Genomic DNA, 14356 nt, shown 5'->3' with positions numbered 1-14356 from the left:
TTCCATTGATTAATATAAATATTATAATAATTTTATTAATGTACCGTAAAATCAAAGACCATAATAATTGTATTCAATGAAAACTGAGACGCACTCAACTCAACAAAAACCAGCATCCAGCAGATGCTTGAGCAGCCTGGGAGTTTAAGTTTGAGTCCAGGTCGGGTTTTTTCGTTGCCTGCCCGTGAAATCAGTGTTATTGATCATAGCTGCATAATCAAGTTACCGACGCTTTTCATTATGTTGCCAGTTGCCGAAAAAGCATCCACCACCACCACCAACAATCACAAGTATGCTCGAGATCATCAACAACATCATCATCTACACAACAATCATCATCATCAGCAGGAATAACATTTATGTGTTGTGTTGACCAACAGGTTGCCTGCTTCGGCTTCCGTATTCAACTTCACCGCACTGTTGAGGGTTGCTTACTCAACACAGACAATGTTGCGTTGGTGGTGTGGGCAGTTGCCAAAGCAGCTGGTGGTGTGTTGGTGGTGGTAGTTGTAGTGGTGGAGATGGTGTTTCATGTTGAGTTGAGTTTTTAGCTTCAACTTGTTCGGCATTCGGTCGCAATTCGCACTTGTGAACGGTCGTGTTTACGCGTCGAATCCAAAATAATACAAATCTGCAAAACGGTTAAGAGTTCAAATAAACACACGTCGTCACAGTCAGTTGTCACTTGCCAGTTGTCAGTTGCCAGTTGCAATTGAAATCAATTGAATGCAATTTGCGAGTGCAAAGTTTATCCAGCGAGCTAAACAAAATGTTTGCCTAAGACAATTTCGTTAATTAATTTGTCGCGTGTGTCGCCAAGTGTTTTTCGTTCGTGTAAAATCAGCACCATAATCCAAGTCGCTTCTTCCATCAACTCTAATCGAAAACATAAACAAAAGCGCTTAACTATGGCCGACGAGAGTCTGCACACAATGCCACTGGAGCACAATATAGACTATCACATTGTCACATTGTTCGAGCGCTTGGAGGCGATGCGCAAAGATTCACACGGCAATGCCATCAACAATCGGTTCTCCAGCACCCTGCAGGTGCCCAAGCGCAGCATGCAGGCCGAGATACGGACCCTGGAGTTTTGGAGGTGGGCAAATAGCTTCTATGGCGTCTACTGAATTCGAATTTGTTCCCCATTCCACTACTACTCCATAGTCATAGTCGTTGTTTTTATATCAGACTTGCTCTTTGTTTAGCTTGTTTATTGTTTTTTGTTCTTTTTTTTATGCGAATTCTAGTCGGTAGCTGTATTTAACTTTTGTGTCTCTGTGCATTATGTAGACATGGCCGCTTGAATAATGCTTAACTAAGTGAAATTGAAGTGGTTTGTGTTTGTCCATGGCAGATACTTGGATAACTTCACTTTGAGTTCGCAATTACTTATTTAAAACTTTGGAGCAACATTTTAATTGCCACAGCACAGCAGATGAAACAGTCGATAATAATTAATAATAATAATAATTTGATGAAATAATATTTCTAATTCATTATTGAAAATTCAATTAATTATTTTATTATTTCTATAGATTACAATGGCAGAATAGTTAATTTTTAACGTTTTCACAAAAGATAAGTAGCAGTAATTTTAATTACAGAAATAGTTATTATTTTCTAATCATATGAATTGTTTAGAGACTGAAGGTATATATTTAGCAGTATATAATATAAAAGATATAAAAAATGATGTGCATCATAAAACTATATTTATATTTGTTTCTTGCATTTAATTACAAATGATTTTCAGTTGTTATTTGATTTAAAAAATTGTCATTAATTTTGGATCAGTCATTTGAGTAGGATTAAACAGAGACGTATTTCTATAATTGAGTAGTTTCCGAGAATTTCGAATTATGAATTATATAAATAACTATTAAGATTATTTTTCGAATCTTTTTTCCCTTATTTTGGATTTTTTAGGTTATTAAATATATCAAGCTTTTCTTGGTATTTCTTCCCATTACAAGAAATGACACGTTATTATTTTTTTATATATTTCTTTATATACATTTTTTTTTTAAGTTTAGAATGATGGAACATTTTACAATTTCATAAAAGCCAACTAATATTTGTTAACCATACACATATATTTTCAACTTGCAACATTAACATAAATCCTCCCAAACCATTTCATAATAACAACATATGCAAGGACGAATAGTTTACTTGACTTCTTTATTGGAAAATTAATAACATGTTCAAAATTAATTTTAACAAATTGAATCTGTGAATCTCATTAAAATGATGTCGAACGCAGTTTAAAAAGTTTTTGTTTTTCATATTTGAAATGTAAAACAAAAGTTTGCGTTTAATGACCTGTGTGTCCAATGCAGCAGCAAAATAATGTCCGAGCATAAAGTAAAATAAGCACTTGGATGAGTTTGGGAATAGTAGTTTGTACCAATTAAGCGCCATCAGAATACTGAAGTTGAACATGGAATTGTATGGAAATTCATAAATGCAAAGTTGGGGGCAAAGCAACCAAATTGCAGCTGGCCCTCAGACGCCGATGTTGTTTGTCTTCAGTTGCAGTTTTGTTTGATTTTTCGTTATCGCTAAAAAGCGGCAAGGGCGGAGTCCGTTTTATATTTTATGTTTTACTGTCTGCTGTTGTTGTTGTTGTCGTTGTTGTTGCTGCTGTTGCTGTTGCTGTTGCTGTCCAGCGACGACGACCTCATGCAATCGGCACTCCAAAGTCAGCAGCTGCTGCCCCTTTGGGTTTGTATCTGTGACTGTGGATTCTTGCTGTGTTCTTCCCTCCGTGTTGGCTCTGTGTGTGCTTAATTGTCATGCAGCAAAGGCACTGAACAAGGCTGACATTGTGTGCAATTTGTAAGCTCAACATAATTTCTGGCATATATTTACTTTAATCATATGAAATGACATGCCCCAAACTGAAGTATGCATCACAAGCAGCCCCGCCAGCCCCACTCGCCATCTCACCAACCATCTATGTCTTCTCTCTTTGCAGATCCATCATCAGCGAGTGCTTAGCCTCGTTCCTGTATGTGTTCATCGTTTGTGGCGCTGCAGCGGGCGCCGGTGTGGGTGCCAGTGTCTCCTCCGTGCTGCTGGCCACATCTCTTGCCTCCGGCCTGGCAATGGCAACGCTAACGCAGTGCTTTCTGCATATATCGGGTAAGTCGAAACAAAAAAAAATATATAAAAAAAGAAACGAAAAACAAATGAAAACAAACAGACAGGCGACAAGTGTTGCATGTTTTTTTTTTTTTTGTTGCGGCTGCGTTGTTGTTGTTGCTGGCGACACAAGCTTCACGCGCGTGGGAATTTCGCTGCCACCAAGCAACAGCAGCCGGAGCAGCAGCAGTCGGCACAAGAACCCCATTTCACATGCCACACATATATTTTTCGTTTGGTTTCTTCTTTTCTTTTTTAAATAATTTTCAAAAAGCCAACGCACTGCGGCTGTCGCCCACTCCCGACTCAGTGTCAGACTCCTGCACCACCAGCTCCTACTCCTACTTTCAGTACGTCTCCCCTTACAACAGACCCCCCTCCCTGCATCCATGTTGCACTCGTATTTTTCCTCCTCTTATCTTAACGGGCCGCACTTGTAGTGGCGTCGACTCTGGCCCCTGTCTGTTATTTTATTTTTCCGTGTTCCGCACAAACTTCCTTGTGTATTTGTTCATCTGCGTTGACATTCAAGGCAATTAAATGTTTCCACAAAAACATCATATATGTGTGTATATGTTGGGTGGAGAGTCCTCCCCTTGAGAACATGTGTTCTTGATTTGCCTTAAAGTTTCGTTATTTTTCTTTTATTTTTTTTTGTATCTGCTCTTTTCACAGCCAATTGGCTGAGCATTAAGTTATGATGTTAACTCACCCAGCTCTGCCTCCTCCCAAAACAAATACTGTTTCCACGAAAGTGTCAAAATGTTATTTAACGGTTTCCAAGCAGCGATTCGAGTACATTAATTATACAGTGGGCACAATTGAGGTGCAACCGGAATTTAACAAATTATTTCTGTCAACACTTCAGCTACTCTTCTGAGAGATGTTTATTTTTGCTTATAAAGTGATGTTATCATGGCTGAAAACTTGAGTTAATTTCTAGCTGCTTGGTAAACTTCAGCTTGTGAGCATTTATATTCTCTGACAGTTTAAGAACAATGTTGTTAACCTAGGCAACTGGCACAACTGTTCTGCGTGTTAAATATTTTATGATTAATCCACTTATCTGCATTTTTCTTTCGCTTCACAGGCGCACACATCAATCCCGCCGTTACCTTGGCCTGTTGTGTGGTGCGTAGCATCTCCCCAATCCGGGCCGCCATGTACATGACCGCCCAGTGTGGCGGAGGCATCGCTGGCGCCGCCCTACTCTACGGGTAAGTCAATACATATACATACATATAAGTAATTATGTGGATATTCATTAATCTGAGCCATAAGCTGATTAATTGATATATTTACAGTGGGTAAAGACATAGGAAATCTGAATTGACTAGCTTCCACACAGCTTGAATAACTCTCTGAGGATAAATAACTTTTGAGAAATAAGCATTGACAGCAGTAAATAATTATTTCATTCAACTTAGGATTGGTTTTAGCAAGAAATCCACATTTTTCATATACCACCGATGTTACTACTATATTTGATGTCAAGTTAATAGTTCTCTTCTTAGATTCCTAGTTACGATCTCAATTATATAATTTCCATCCCATTGATTGTTGATTTCTCCAGCTGGTTAGTCATCTGCTCAGAGTACTTTATAATTTAAGATTTATCAGCTAAAATGCTGCTGCTGCACATCTTTAAGTTTTCTCAGCTGACTGTGCATTGCAGTGTAGTTGTTATTGTTATTGTTGCAATGAACATCACTGCAGCTTCCAAGTATTTTGAATGACCGGAAAGTGGTACAACAAAGACTTCTCCTTAAGCAGCTTTAATTCTACGAATAGGAATTGAATTGAGCGCCGAATGCATTTCGATTTAGGTGCAACTTTTAAATATCGTTGACTGGGCAAAGTTTTGCTGAGGGCAATGGGCATTTGCATGGTCAGAGATTTGGGTTTTGTGTTAACAAAGCCAGCCCGTTGCTGGTGGGCCAAATAACTTTTGAATTAAATTCCAACAAGGTGCTCAATGTCACTCAAATCACTAACGACTGATGCGATGACTGTACAAGGACACATTACCCAAAAACCATTTACCATTTACAGGAAATACAAAGTTCATGTGCAAAAAGCAGGGAAGCGAACTAGAGAAATGTATAAATAGGATATGCAGGTAGACGTTGTGTCCTCTGCACACACACACACACGCACACACACACGCAGACAGCATTACGCACAAGCACCTGCATAGGACGCAGGTAGATATCTTAGCAGAGCTAGGAGTTTTTACCACGTCTACCCACGTTTATAAACTAGAGAAAACATCTGCCACTGGCAACGTGATTTCCAATTTTATTTTTTTTTGAAAAATACGCTGCTGTCAGGACCGGATTCCTTTGTCGAGGCCATCGCCATGTGCTGCCTAGATACACACACACACACACACACAAATGCGTATACATAATTGTGCGAGGATACGCACAAATCTTTCTTCGAGCCTGTCAGCGTCTTTTATGCCTAGATAACAGCGCAAACTCGACGCAGGATATGCGTGTGGAATATCACTCTTTGTGTTCGAGATACTTTTCTGTAGGGGAAACGAGAAAAAACAAATACAAAACAATGAAGCAAAATGTCTACTTTGTGCCTTTGCCACGGCTCCTGCTCCTTCAGCGACTGCGCAGCATTCTTCAAACCGAAATTTCGCTCCAATTTTTCTCCTTTTTGGAAAGATAATGCGCCTGTGCAGCTTGCCACTGTCTCTCTCCCTCTTTCTCTATCTCTCTCTCCCTCTCTCTCTCCCGGTCTGTCTGTTCAACATCTGTTTTGCTGTTGATTTTTACCCCTGGCTCCTTTTTATTTTTATTATTTTTTTTTAAGTGCGTTGGCATCTTTACTTTCTACAGTCGACAGTCGGAGCAATCCGAGTAGCCGCTGCAACCGAAACATGTTTCAGCTGCTACTCCGATCAGGTTCGTATCTGTTTTTTCTTTTTTTGCTCCTCTTTTTTTGTTGTTGTTGTTTAGTATCTTTAAAGGGTCCCAACGAGTTCAAATTGTGTTTTAGCTTGAAACATATGTTTCCAAAAGTCTCTGCACCGTTTAAGTGTGCGTGTGTCTAAGTGTGTGTGTGTGTGTGTGGCTGTTGATTAATTGGTTAAGATTTTGTGGTTTCGGGTGGTTATTAGATTTGAGTTCGACTGTCAGTTTGAGGAACGCTCAGCCGAGATTGATGCCAGAGTTAAAGAAACGTAATTTAAGCCCAAAATTCAGCTCAAAAGATTGTGGTTATTTTTTAATGAATCGTCGGCAGTTTTATTAGCTATAATATTGATTGTTATAATACTATTCCCATCAACTCTAATTCCTGTAAGAATGCGAGAATCCTTGGCAGGTTGAGGCTTTCTATGCCCCTGTTTCACTAAAATATTCCATATTTTCTTGGCTAAGGCAATACAATCTGATCTGATGAGGATTGAGGAGTCTTTCTCATTATCGCAAACTTGGCAGGGTACTGACTATACCCAGTTTCGTTGTGTGACTTCTTAGCCTAGTATGTCCTGTCAAGTTTAACCACCAAATACAGCAAATATTCAGTTTGAATAAATTATTAAAATATGGTGCCCTGGTATCAATATAATATACATATACATATGTATTTATATACTTATAGATAAAGTTACTTATTTTTTAATCAAGCTGAAAACAACTAATAATTCTTCTATACTTCTGTACTGTTTCATCTCTCTGGCTTTTTGATTTCTACAGCACTCCTACAGGACAAGTTGCTTACATTTGAGCTAATCTTTTGCGTTACAAATTGAAACAAGTCCTTGATACTCATATAGAGTCAACAAAATTTCATTTTGTACACACATACTTATATGCATATGTATATACATATGTATGTATATATGCATACATAAGTACTCTTGTACCGCTTGTACAGTCATCCCCCGCACACACGCACTTCACACTGTCATATTTCAATTGTCGCTACCCTAATTGCCAGACCCATGTGTCGCATGTGCCGCGGGAACGTTGCCAAGACATACTCGTAAATGCTGAAGCTAAAAACGCCCTGTTCGCTTTATTATTTTTAATTTGATATTTTTAATTTTTTTTGCTTCAAAAATGGTATGACAGGCCCGCAGCATATTTTAAGTATCGATATCCGGCTATGCGATATTTTAAGATTCCCGTTTGCTTCGTTATTGTTATGCCAGTTGAGTTCTGTGGATTTTCAATGAGGATTCAGTACACTTTCTGGCCTGTGGCCGTCGAACGTGCGCCAAGCACGTTCCACAAAAATGCCAAAGCAGCCTTTATTTTTACTTCTTTTTTTTTTTTTAAATGATGAAAGATAAAAATCAGGTAGAGGTCGAAAGCAAAAGCGCATAATTAACATTGGCATTGGTTCTTCTGCTTTGTTCAACTCCGTTTCTGGCGTCTTTTGTCGTCGTCGTTGTCGTCGTCGTTGCGGCTGCGCCTGCGCAGGATGCGTCGGAAACTTGAAATCAAACACGTGTCGCCGGCGCTGCTCTTCGATCTGGTTGGTCAGCCAGCAGAGGCAGCTGCAATAAGCAACGGAACAGCATAAATGAGCGCAGTTCAGCAGGCAACACACACCTGCCGCCCAAAATTACAGTAGTGCCACAGCGCAGCAAGAGATACATACGAAAACAGGATTTTCGAGTTGAAAATTTGAATTTTAAATGACAACAAAAAGAAGAAGAAACACGCCGAAAAGGCAACAGAGGAGTGAGATTCTTGCATTCAGTTGGTTTCACCTCCAGTGGATTTGTATCTAGCATGGCAATGCATTTCCTGTATTTGCATTGGACAGTTGCAAGGAGCACAAAGCGAGGCATGAAATCCAAATACAAATCCAAATCGAAATCCAAATCGAAATCGAAATCGAAATCAATTCGTGTCACATAGGCAATTGAATTAGGGAATCGATGCACAGTTGCGTTGATTTCGTTTGATGTCGCTTTCGGGCTTATCGCTTGCAACATGAAAATGGCATCCTGTTGGCGCTTCCGGTCGTTGGTCTTTCTACCTCCAACTCCTCAAAACTGAACGTTGCACAGCTGGTCCACTTAAATATGAGTATGTGTGTGTAAATGTGTGAATGTGTGTGTGTACCTGACACACTCACCTCGAGAGCAAAACATTGTAGCAGCTTGTTTAATTCCTAAACCTGCCACAAGAAACGAAATATTTGGCAATGCACATTTTAGAAATTGGAATTTCAGGCCAAATATTTGTATGAATTTTATAATTAATTGCTTTGTGGCACAGTCAATAACAAATTCTGTCTGCTATTTGAATATAAATTAGGCATTTTAATTGCCACACAGCATGATTTTAATGTGTTGGTTTCGTGTATGAAGTTGTATTGAAAAAGAAGCTGTAATTTTATTTGATATCATTAAATTGTACACCAAATAAATTAAATACAATTCAGTTGCTATTCGCTTAGTTCTATATAGAATAAATTGCCATTTACTCTGTGTGCAATCATAATCAATAATATATATATCAGAGTTTCGGTGTCAATGCAAACATTCCCAGTTGCCCCAACCAATTCACACGCATCCTATGACCAAAAAAACCAAACTAAAACCCCAGAAGACCACAGGGCAGCCGAGCGTGTTGCACATAGCACATATCGCCGCAGTTTCCATGCGGATGTGGCGGCAACAAATGGGCAAGGAAATGTATGTTGCCTCTCATTTTAAACCGGGCACTCTCAAACACGCCAACTTGCTACAGTTCAAGTTGGCTGCTTCTTGTAATATGTTATTCTTTCATTTCATTTTCTCTTCTTTTTTGTTCTAATTTTCTTTTTGTTTGCCTTTGTTGTGCGCGAACAATTTTGGCCAGGATTGGAAGCTGCAAAGATTAAAGGCACATAAAGTTTTGGCAACATTTTGCTATTTCCCGCTACTTGGCTGAAAGTAGATGTTTGTGTGTATGTGTGGAAAATTAACACTATATCCACTTATGAGCAAACAAACCAAGGCCAAAATCAAACTGAAAAAATAAACACAAAATAATAAGTGAAGCCGAATGCTTTACTAAGCGCTTAAAAATTTAATCAGCGTGCAATGAAGTGAAAAATTGTTTGGGTCAGCAAAAATATGTGGCACTATATTTGCCAAGCAGCACACACACTCATACACTCAGAAAAAAAAACGCCAAGCGTAACTCATCTTATTATTCAGAAAGTATAATTCCAAATCGGAAGGTTTTTTTTTCCAATTTCCAGGATGTTTTTTAATAATTAGTACTCTAAGATTTCTTACATACCATTTTAAATAGTTTCTAATGAATTAGAATGGTTTTTTTTTGAGTGTAGAGGTGTAAAATAGTTCAACATACAAACGTATTTTCTCTTTCAAATACTTGAGCTTTTCACATTTTCCATAGTCTACTTTATTGGCACAACTGCTATTTGCGGGCAAAGCTGCTGCTTATTGCCGTTAAGCTGGCAAGGATATTGCTCCTTGCTTGTGCACCTGATGGTGGCAACAACTTCTAGTTTGTCCTTGTCACTCATTCTCTCACTTACATTGAGTGCTGTATTTGTTCAAGTACCTTCAAGTGCATTGCAAAAGCATTTATTTTCGGATTTTCGCAGATATTCAATGTTTCGCTGTTGATGTGCAATTGGCGTTGCGGTGTGCATCCGTTGCTCGTTTATTGAGAGCTTACCAAATATTTACCCAAACAGCACTCATATGTGTGAAAGCAAATAGATTTACGAACATCTCTGTGTTCGTACTCAACAACTCAACAAAAACGGTTGGTTTATCGGATTGTTTTTCATATTGCTTTCAATAAACCTCGTTAACAGCAGCAGTTTAAATAGTAAACGTGACCAAAAGTGTTGTTTTAATATCAATTACAATTAGTCTGTGCACAACTGAGCTTAATTCACACCAACTGTAAGTCAGTAAACTCATTAGCCTTGTCACATAAATTCAAATCGTGCATAAATCATAAAGCAGTTGAAAAACTTTTACACCGCATGGTGCCTGGAAATAGGCAACAGTCTTTGTCGCTAGGCAATTGAAACTTTGGCAATCTAAATTATGGTTTTCTTACTTCCTTTACCCACATATGAAGAGACATCTACTTATTTAGAGTGGCAGTAACTTACCGTTCATGAGTTGCTGATGATGGGTTTTGTTTATGAAAACTGGTAGCATAAATTGCAAATGAGTGTAAAACTTTTCTCACAATCTGCTATACATTAATCAATGGAAATTTGTTTCTCTCTCTCTCTCTCTCTCTCTCTCTCTCTCTGTCTCTGTATCTGTCTCGTTTTTTTATATAGTGTCACCGTGCCGGGCTATCAGGGCAATCTGCAAGCGGCAATCTCGCACAGCGCCGCGTTAGCCGCCTGGGAACGGTTCGGCGTGGAATTCATACTGACATTCGTTGTGGTGCTCTGCTATTTCGTATCGACCGATGCCATTAAGAAGTTCATGGGCAATTCGGCGTTCGCCATCGGTGCGGCATACAGCGCCTGTTGCTTTGTGTCGGTAAGTTTGACATTGATAATGATGCTTGAGGAATGCTTCAACGCAAAATCTGAAGACCCGAGTCCCAAGACTTGAGACAGACTAAATAAGAAAAGAAAAAAAAAACGCACCTGCCGTTTGCGCATTTGTGTATGGTGCAAAAATCGCAGCGTGACAAGCGCTGGTTAACGTTAAGCCGTCGAGGTCTCAGGTAGCCAACAAAGGGTCCCGAGAAATTGGCGGAGAGATAATTAATTTAGCACAAGTCATGGCCGTACCATGTTTATAACATTGCTCCGTCTCCAGGGCCAGGGCCAGGACCAGAAATTAAAAGCAAATATTTAGCCAGTTTGTTTAGTCGGACAATAAAAATGAAATTTATATGGATTGGCATTGCCATTTCAGTCAGTCAGTACGATAATTTTCAAACATCAGCAATAAAAAAAAACAAAAAAATAGTCAATTAGTCAATTTATTGACTAAATTGAGAATTTGTAATATGAAATTCGTACAACATATAATTCAGTTCGTGAGAAATAAAAATGGATTAATTAAACATATAATGCCAAACAAGATTTAAATGTACGAAAAAGATAAAAATATATATAAAATAGAATTTACAAAATCAGTGATTTTTTATTGGACGAAGACGTTTGAATTTTAAATGAGTTCCAACTGAATATATTATGCATATTTATGTATATATCAACAAAGTCAAGTTTTCTTCTAAAATTTCATGTTTTTAACAATATGTTTTTGCATTTGATCCATTGCAGATGCCCTATCTGAATCCAGCTCGCTCTTTGGGTCCATCGTTTGTGCTTAACAAATGGGATAATCATTGGGTATATTGGTTCGGACCGCTCGTTGGTGGCATGGCTTCTGGCCTGGTTTATGAGTACATATTCAGCTCGAGGCGCAGCGTGCGACACGCAAAAAGTAGCATTGACAACGACTCGAGCTCCATCCACTCCGAGGATGAGCTCAACTACGACATGGACATGGAGAAGCCAAACAAATATCAACAATCACAGGGCACATATCCGCGTGGCCAATCGAATGGAGGCGCTGCAACAGCAGCTCAACATGCCAACGCCGCCAACATGGCCCAGATGGGTGTTGTGGGTGCTGGAGCGGGCAACTACTGCCAGAATCTGTACACTGCACCGCCACTCTCATCCAAGTACGACCAGCAGCAGCAGCAGCAGCAGGAACCGCTCTATGGCGGCACTCGTTCACTTTACTGCCGTTCCCCAACTTTGACTCGGAGCAGTTTGAATCGCTCACAGTCTGTTTACGCCAAGAGCAACACGGCCATCAATCGTGACATTGTGCCACGTCCGGGTCCATTGGTGCCGGCACAGAGTCTTTACCCTATGCGCACACAACAGCAACACCAGCAGCAGCAGCAGCAGCAGCAACAACATCAGCAACAACAACAGCAGCAGCAGCAGCAACAACAACAGCAACAGGCAGTTACAGCAGCCCAATCTTCGCATTTACAAAACCAAAATGTGCAAAATCAAATGCAGCAGCGCTCTGAAAGCATTTATGGCATGCGTGGCTCAATTCGCGGTCAGCAGCAACCACTGCAGCAGCAGCAGCAACAGCAGCAGCAACAGGCAACGGTAACAATGCAACAGCAACAATTGCAGGCGGCACCGCAGCTTTTGTCGGAGCCACAGTCGCAACCACAGGGCTTCCAGCCAGTCTATGGATCACGCAACAATCCCACACCACTCGACGGCAATCACAAGTTCGAGCGACGCGATCAACTCTATGGGATGACTGGACCAACAAGGAATCGCGGTCAGTCTGCCCAGTCCGATGATAGTTCGTATGGGTCGTATCATGGCTCGGCAGTCACGCCGCCGGCACGCCATCCCGGTGTGGAGCCATCGCCGCCGCCACCACCAATGCTGATGTATGCACCACCACCGCAACCAAATGCGGCACATCCACAGCCCATACGGACGCAATCCGAGCGTAAGGTAAGTGCGCCCGTTGTTGTCTCACAGCCGGCTGCCTGTGCCGTCACCTATACCACATCCCAGGTGCCCACAACGGTCACAACAGCAACACAGCAACAGCAGCAGCAGCAGCAACAGCAGCAGCAACAGCAGATGATGATGCAGCAACAGCAGCAGCAGGCTCAGGCACATCAGCAACATTATGCCATGCTGCCGTTGCGACCCAACTGAAAGCGGCTCTCTTGGGGCCCCGTAACGACGCCGCCGCCAACAATACACGCTGCCCTCGCCATCCATCCCACGGGCACCATGACCCTGCACAGCTGCAGCCTAGCCAAGCAGAGCAGTTTATTTTAGTGTAGTCAGGGCCATCCAAAGCATCCTAGCATTTAGTTGAACCTATCACACATACACACACACACACACACACACAGTTAAGTGCAGTTTTCATTTCTAAATTCAAGCTATCAAAAACGCATTCACATAAGTATATACATATATATATAAATGTATACTAGACTAGAGATAACAGACGAAACATAGCCACAATGTATTATTAATATGGGAGAAGTAAGTTGGAACTCACACCTAGCAGCAGACAACACTAAGACACAACGATAACCATAAGTCACATTAGCAACTTACATATAAATATATATCCCCCAATCCTTCCATAATATTTACTTTCTACTCATAATCAAAGTTCAGTGATTTCAACGATTGCAAAAAAATACAAAATCATAAATACTTAAAAAAAAAGAAAAAATAACTCAGCACTACAAAAATCCTACGATATATCAAAAATCAAAAATATCTATGCAGTTTCGAATTAGTAGTATTTTTGTTGTTTTATCATTTTTTTTTTAGTTTGTTATCCCCTTTTGTTGGGAATTTTTGTAGTACATATTTTGAGACTATAATTTTTAAATCAACTTTTATATCATATATATTTTTGCAAGTCTATTTGAATTCAGCGAAGACAGGTATAAATAAAATGAAGATTGTAACTGAGTTATTTATACGAAGCTATATTATAATTAGTTTGACATATGTTCAATATTTTAGTTGCTTAATCCTCTTCACACTTTTTATTTGCATTAAGAGAAGACTAATATAATATAAATGTGTAAATACATGCGAATAATTACGTAGTTTAAATGTTATGCGAATAACTGATGCGGAAATGTAACAATATTTATGTAAATGTTAGGCTATTAAACATACATTTAAAAACTGTAGGTATAATTTATGATAATATATTCATATGTAACCATTGAATGCTTTGTATTAATTGTAGGCAATACAATGAATATTTAAAGCATTGGAAAAAAAAAAAAACAAAGATATATCAAATACAAAAATTGTTCAATAACCTAGAAAAAAACATGTTTTCTTAATTCTCTTTGATTTGCAATGTTGGTCAATTCCTGAAGCTATGACCAACGGGAGGATGTGCTATAACACATAACGCGTGGCATGCAAAGCTAAATAGACATTAAATTTCCCATCGAGTCACGTGTTGCAGTGCTGTGCAATTATGCAAAGTGCAAAATGAGTGCTGAGAAATGGCGTATTGAGTGATAGGCGGGCAACTTCAAGCAAATTCTGTAAACCGCGTGTTTTTTCGTATCTTCCAACAGAGATATATCGAAATAATTATTGAATAATGCAAAGGTGCGTGTACTACAGGAATGAGAATGAAGGTGTGTCCCCAAAAGAAATGTGCACCAAAATCTCCGTTGCATCGCCCACGCCAACAACG

General features: G+C 39.6%; 1 protein-coding gene across 1 annotated transcript; it reads left to right on the top strand.

Annotated features, from left to right (window-relative positions):
- The first annotated feature begins 610 nt into the window (after positions 1-610).
- Positions 611-13365, top strand: LOC6562906 (neurogenic protein big brain). Its single transcript, XM_001988222.3, has 5 exons — positions 611-1099; positions 2981-3147; positions 4238-4364; positions 10438-10645; positions 11401-13365. The coding sequence occupies exons 1-5, from the start codon at positions 909-911 to the stop codon at positions 12823-12825; spliced, it is 2118 nt and encodes a 705-aa protein (XP_001988258.1). The 5' UTR covers positions 611-908; the 3' UTR covers positions 12826-13365.
- Positions 13366-14356: the final 991 nt, after the last annotated feature.

Source organism: Drosophila grimshawi, unplaced genomic scaffold, assembly GCF_018153295.1.
Source record: "Drosophila grimshawi isolate 15287-2541.00 unplaced genomic scaffold, ASM1815329v1 contig_1377, whole genome shotgun sequence".
In the NCBI taxonomy this organism is placed as follows: Eukaryota; Metazoa; Arthropoda; class Insecta; order Diptera; family Drosophilidae; genus Drosophila; species Drosophila grimshawi.
This window is presented reverse-complemented; position numbering and strand designations above follow the sequence as displayed.

Bases quoted from the DNA above. Each gene is read 5' to 3' on its own strand.
- LOC6562906 (XM_001988222.3), top strand. From the start codon at position 909: ATGGCCGACGAGAGTCTGCACACAATGCCACTGGAGCACAATATAGAC. The intron at 1,100-2,980 runs GTGGGCAAATAG...CTCTCTTTGCAG, and splicing joins CGGACCCTGGAGTTTTGGAG to ATCCATCATCAGCGAGTGCT. The intron at 3,148-4,237 runs GTAAGTCGAAAC...TTCGCTTCACAG, and splicing joins GTGCTTTCTGCATATATCGG to GCGCACACATCAATCCCGCC.